We start from the raw sequence: 4,988 nt of genomic DNA, 5'->3' as shown, positions 1-4,988 counted from the left end.
ATTCATTCATTCATTCATTCATTCATTCATTCATTCATTCATTCATTTAGCGTTCTGTCTATATGTATGTCTGGGTTGTTTTTTTCCCTTTTTAGGATTGATTGATTGATTGATTGATTCAATGTTAGACCTGCAGGCCAGAAGAGGGCACTAAATCTCATTATAGATGGTTGTGAGTCACCACCATGTGGTTACTGGGAATTGAACTCAGAACCTTTGGAAGAGTAACCAGTGCTCTTAACCTCTGAGCCATCTTGTCATCCTCCAGTTTTTTGTTTGATTGTTTTTTGTTTGTAAACAGGGTTTCTCTATGTAGCCCTGGCTGTCCTGGAACTCACTCTGTAGATCAGGCTGGCCTCAAACTCAAAAGAGCTGTGCCTCCCTAGCCCTGGGATTAAAGGTGTGCACCACCACCACCCAGCTCCTTTCCTTAAGTTTTAACATATATTGTTTTTGACTTGTTTTTGTGCTACATATGCAATTAAAATCATGTAAGCTATATTCTGGGTTGTGTTTTAAGATTCATTTTTATGTAGAGGTATATATATGTGTACATGCCACATGTGTGCAGGTACTAAAGAGGGTAGAAGAGGGCATGGGGTACATGACGGTGGAGGTCTTCTAGTATATGAAGTCTAGAACTTGAACTCAGTTGCTAAGGTTTGGTGGCAGGTGCCTTTAACTACTAAGCCACCTTATTGGCCCAGTGTTTGCTTGTTTGGAGTGGGGGGCAAGGTCTTACTACATAGCCATGGCTGGCCTAGTACTCTCTATGTAATTGAGGTTGTCTTTGAACTCACAGCAGTCTTTCTACCTCAGCTTCCTGCTGCTGGGATTACAGGTGTATGCCACCATAGCCAGCTTTCAGTATTGTTTATAAAATTCACTGTGTTTCATGTTTTCTTTATTTTTATGGTTTTCTAGTCTAAGACTATATCACTAGTTATTAATCACATTTTTTTCTGGTCATGTAGTTTCATTTTATTTTGGACTATTTCATAGTTATTTCCTGTTGGTGTATGGGGGACTCACTTTTCTGTGAATCTTCAATCTGTCACATTTGAAGTAAGCCTTTTTTACTGCCTCGTTACTATCATTTAGTCAATGTATGACTTTCCCTGACTTAAGCTTACCACAGCAGGTATCAAAGGCAGTAATTCAAACAACTTTATTCTTTTAATTTATTACTTTATAAACACGTATTTATTGTGTATACATACTGCCATGTGGTGGGCAGTTACTGTTTGAGGCCAGAAGATGTTTTTGTATTCAATAAAACTAGAGTTAATAGGTAGTCATCAGCTGCTAATCCCTAGAAAAGCAGTATTCTTAGCTGCTGAGCCATTTCTCTAGATTCCAGGGAAAATGAAGTATTTTTCTAGATAAAAAATATCAGGAATCAGAACTTTGGGTGGAAATTTGTCTATCAAAGGTATGTTATTAGGCTGGGTGTGGTAGTACATGCCTTTGATGCCAGTGAGTTTGGGGCCAGCCTGATGTACAAAGTGAATCCAGGACAGCCAGGGCTTTTGCACAGAGAAACCCTGTCTGGAAAAACAAAACAAAACAAACAAACAAACAAAAGATTTGTGTGATTAGAGGGAAAAAAATTGGAAGCAGAGTACTTAACAAGACACTTGGGGGTAAGGCTGCCCAGATGACTCATGTAGAAAGGGTCCTTACCATTAAACTTAAAGAGTTTGAGCCTTAGAACCCACATGGATAGAATGAGAGAACCAGCTCCTACAAGTTGTCTTCTGCACCTGTGACTAAATTATGATCAAATGGTTATTAGTTGGAATACTGTAAGTCCAAAAAGTAAAGTCCAGTAGTGTGAGGTCCCATTTTCATCCCTTTTCATTTTATTAACTTTATAAGACACTGTAACAGCTGATACTAAAGCTGTAACTTTGGACAATAAAATAGAACTCTTATGTTGATGGTGACAAGGGAGTGCAGTTTGAGTTTGTTTTGGGTTTTTTGTTTTGTTTTGTTTTTGAGACAAGGTTTCTCTCTCTAGCACTGGCTGTCCTGGAACTCTCTCTATAGATCAGGCTGGCCTTGAACTCAGAGATCTGCCTACCTCTCCTCCCTAGTGCTGAGATTAAAGACGTGTGCCATGACCACCTGACTATTTTATTTTCTAAAGTAAAAATCATGTTGCAAGCTGGTCATGGTGGCACATACCTGTAATTCATTACTCAGGAATCTGAGGTAGGAGGATTGCTAATTTGAATTCAGCATGGGAAGGTACATTATGCTTTGGAACAAACTACCATTGGTACCAGTGTCAGAATCAGTTTGAATAGATCAGTAGACTCAAATGCTGAGTTACAGAATGTTAATACTGTGTGTTATGATTGTGGAGGCAAATGGATCTCTGTGAGTTTGAGGCCAGCCTGGTCTACAAAGCGAGTCCAGGACATCCATGATGACACAGGGAAATCCTGTCTTGAAAAGGAAAAAAAAAAAGATGCAGATTTTGGCCCAGAGTAGTGGGGTACATCTTTAATTCCAACACTGGAGAGGCAGAAGCAGGCAACTCTCTGAGTTTGAGGCCATCCTGTTCTACAGAGCAAGTTCCAGGACAGCCAGAGCTACAAAGAGAAACTCTATTGAAAAAAGCCAAACCAGAGAGAACGGAGAACTTAACTTTATAGATCAGGAAGCTGAAAGGTGAGAACCTTTCTGAAGGTCATGGAGTGGAGGCAAGATGCAAATTTAGGGAACCTACTCCAGAGTCCACATTGTTTTAGTATTTTTGTTTGTTTTCTGTTCTTTACATTTTTTTTTAAGAGAAAGAGTATATCAGTGGATGAGTATGCCATGGCATGGGGTAGATATCAGAGGACAACTTGCAGGAATCAGTCTTCCTATCATAGGTCCTGTGGATTGAACTCAGTTTTTCAGCCTTGGTAACAAGCACCTTATACTCTGAGCTCTCTTGCCAGCTCAGAGAGTTGGGTGTTTTGTTGTTGTTTATTTGTTAATGTATTAAAAAATTTTTTTTTTTTGAGATAGGGTCTCACTGTGTAGCCTTGGCTGGCATGGAACTTTTTGTGTAGACCAGGCTGGCTTTGAACTAATAATTCTGCCTCTACCTCCTGAGTTTGGGGAGAGCCCATGCTCTCCTTTCATACAGATCTCTTTCCTGATTGGCTGGAGGTGGATAACCTGTTCCTAACACCAAGCACAAGTTGGTGAATAAATGAGCTAACAGGTCCTTCTCTGTAGTCCTCAATGAATTCTGTGCCAACATTCACCAGCTGGTCATCCGGTCTCTCTGAACGTGGTACCTTATCTGTAAAGTAAAAGTCTTGCTGCATAGGATCATTTAGGGGATTAAATAATATACTGCACTTACCAGTTTCTGGCTCTGAGTAAGCGCTCAGTAAATGTTGGCAATTTTTATTGGTATTGTTCTTTAGCTTTTAGAGCAATACTGAAGCAGTTTGTCAGAGACTAGATTGTAAGACCCAGTTAGGTGGACAGTTTTCCGTTGGCTTTATTTAACAAGACAATAATCTTATTCTATGTATTTCTCTTGACTCTTTTGATGTGAAAAGCAGAGAGGTAAAGCATTATTTGACAGATGTATGGATTCAAGCAAGAAACTGAGGTCCAGTTGCAAGGAAATGACTTGTATAATTCAGAACCCTGTCTGAGGAGACACAGAGGACCCTAGAGGGCGGAGAATGAACACAGCGCAGGGGCTAGTTCCTGAGTCGCATCTTCGGTTAGTTCACTTACCAGTGTGGGTGAGGGTCCCTTGTCAGTAAGCAGAGACTCCTCCCCTCTCTGCTCCAATATATTGGCTGGCTTGTATTTATTAAAACTTTTTAAACATGAATTCGATTTTGTGACTTATCTAAAATAGGCAAGGAAGCTCTGTAACTGAAGGTTTGTTGAGACCCCTTATCCCACCTGTTCCTGTGCCAGATTTTCCAAAGTCTTATGTACCGATTGTTGCTCCTCAGACTTAGGGTCAGCGTGCTCTGTAGGTTTCAAATCTGAATGGCGATGCCGCTGCCATCACCACCACTGCTGCCGCCGTAACCATACCACCACCACCAACCACCACAGGTGTTGCTGCTACTGGCTATTCACAGTTTGCTGCTATAAGAATATAATCTGCTGTGAAACTTTCACCTTCCTTTTTCCTTCCTGTGTCCAGTGTTGTAGTTCTTTCTCCTGGTGCTTTTGCCATTCAGCCAATATTTCAAGGAAATACTATAGACATCAAAGTTAAGAGCTTATTGCCTCTCCAAGGAGATGTGTTAGCCACAGAAAAGAAAGTAAATGAGAGAGAACCTATCCATGCCCCTGTGTGGGCACAAGGGATGGACACTTGCTAGAACTCAGGGGAATGCTCTGCACGACCTCTGGAGAAGTGACTAGGCATAGCCTGCCCAGGAACGATGTGTTAGCCTGCTGGAGTCAAGGCTGAAGACAAGTTTTACCTTCCCTCAACCCCTTCCCTAAACTTAAGCTAATGTTGCCATACACAGTATCCTAAGTTTGTGGCTTAAAACAGGCATCTCACGTAATGGTGAATATTTTTGCTTTTCATAAAATGTTTCAGCTTAGAAATTGGAAAGGCCATCTGTGCCTTCCTATCTCTGTTATTCTAAAAGTTGTAGTTAATGACTTTTGTCTCTCTTTTTACAGGGAACTCTAATGATCCATGATAAAGAGGTCACTCTTGAGTACGTACCAAGTCCAGATTTTTGGTACTGCAAACGAGTAAGTACTAAAAGTTTTGTTTTGGGGGGATGGAGAGATAGCTCAGAGGTTAAGAGCACTGGCTCCTCTCCACAGGTCATGAGTTCAATTCCCAGCAACCACATGGTGGCTCACTACCATCTATAATGAAATCTGGTGCCCTCTAGGCATACATGCAGGCAGAACACTGTATACTTAATAAATAAATTGAAAGAAAGAAAGAAAGAAAGAAAGAAAGAAAGAAAGAAAGAAAGAAAGAAAGAAAG

At 40.7% G+C, this 4,988-nt stretch overlaps 1 protein-coding gene across 7 annotated transcripts in view; it reads left to right on the top strand.

The window, feature by feature from the left end:
• The window catches only part of Rbm6 (RNA binding motif protein 6), a 91,418-nt gene that overhangs the window by 58,704 nt on the left and 27,726 nt on the right, over window positions 1-4,988 (top strand). For 6 of the 7 annotated variants that reach the window (XM_055629610.1, XM_055629609.1, XM_055629611.1 and 3 more), the window contains one exon: window positions 4,669-4,743. In XM_055629610.1, the coding sequence (XP_055485585.1) occupies window positions 4,669-4,743 (75 nt within the window). Of the gene's footprint in view, window positions 1-3,589; window positions 3,737-4,668; window positions 4,744-4,988 lie in introns of those variants that run through there. The other variant, XM_055629614.1, reaches the window with a different exon arrangement.

This window comes from Psammomys obesus, unplaced genomic scaffold (assembly GCF_907164565.1).
Source record: "Psammomys obesus unplaced genomic scaffold, mPsaObe1.curated_primary_1811, whole genome shotgun sequence".
NCBI classification, from domain to species: Eukaryota; Metazoa; Chordata; class Mammalia; order Rodentia; family Muridae; genus Psammomys; species Psammomys obesus.
Note: the sequence above shows the minus strand (reverse complement) of the source record. Positions and strands in the feature narration are given on the sequence as shown.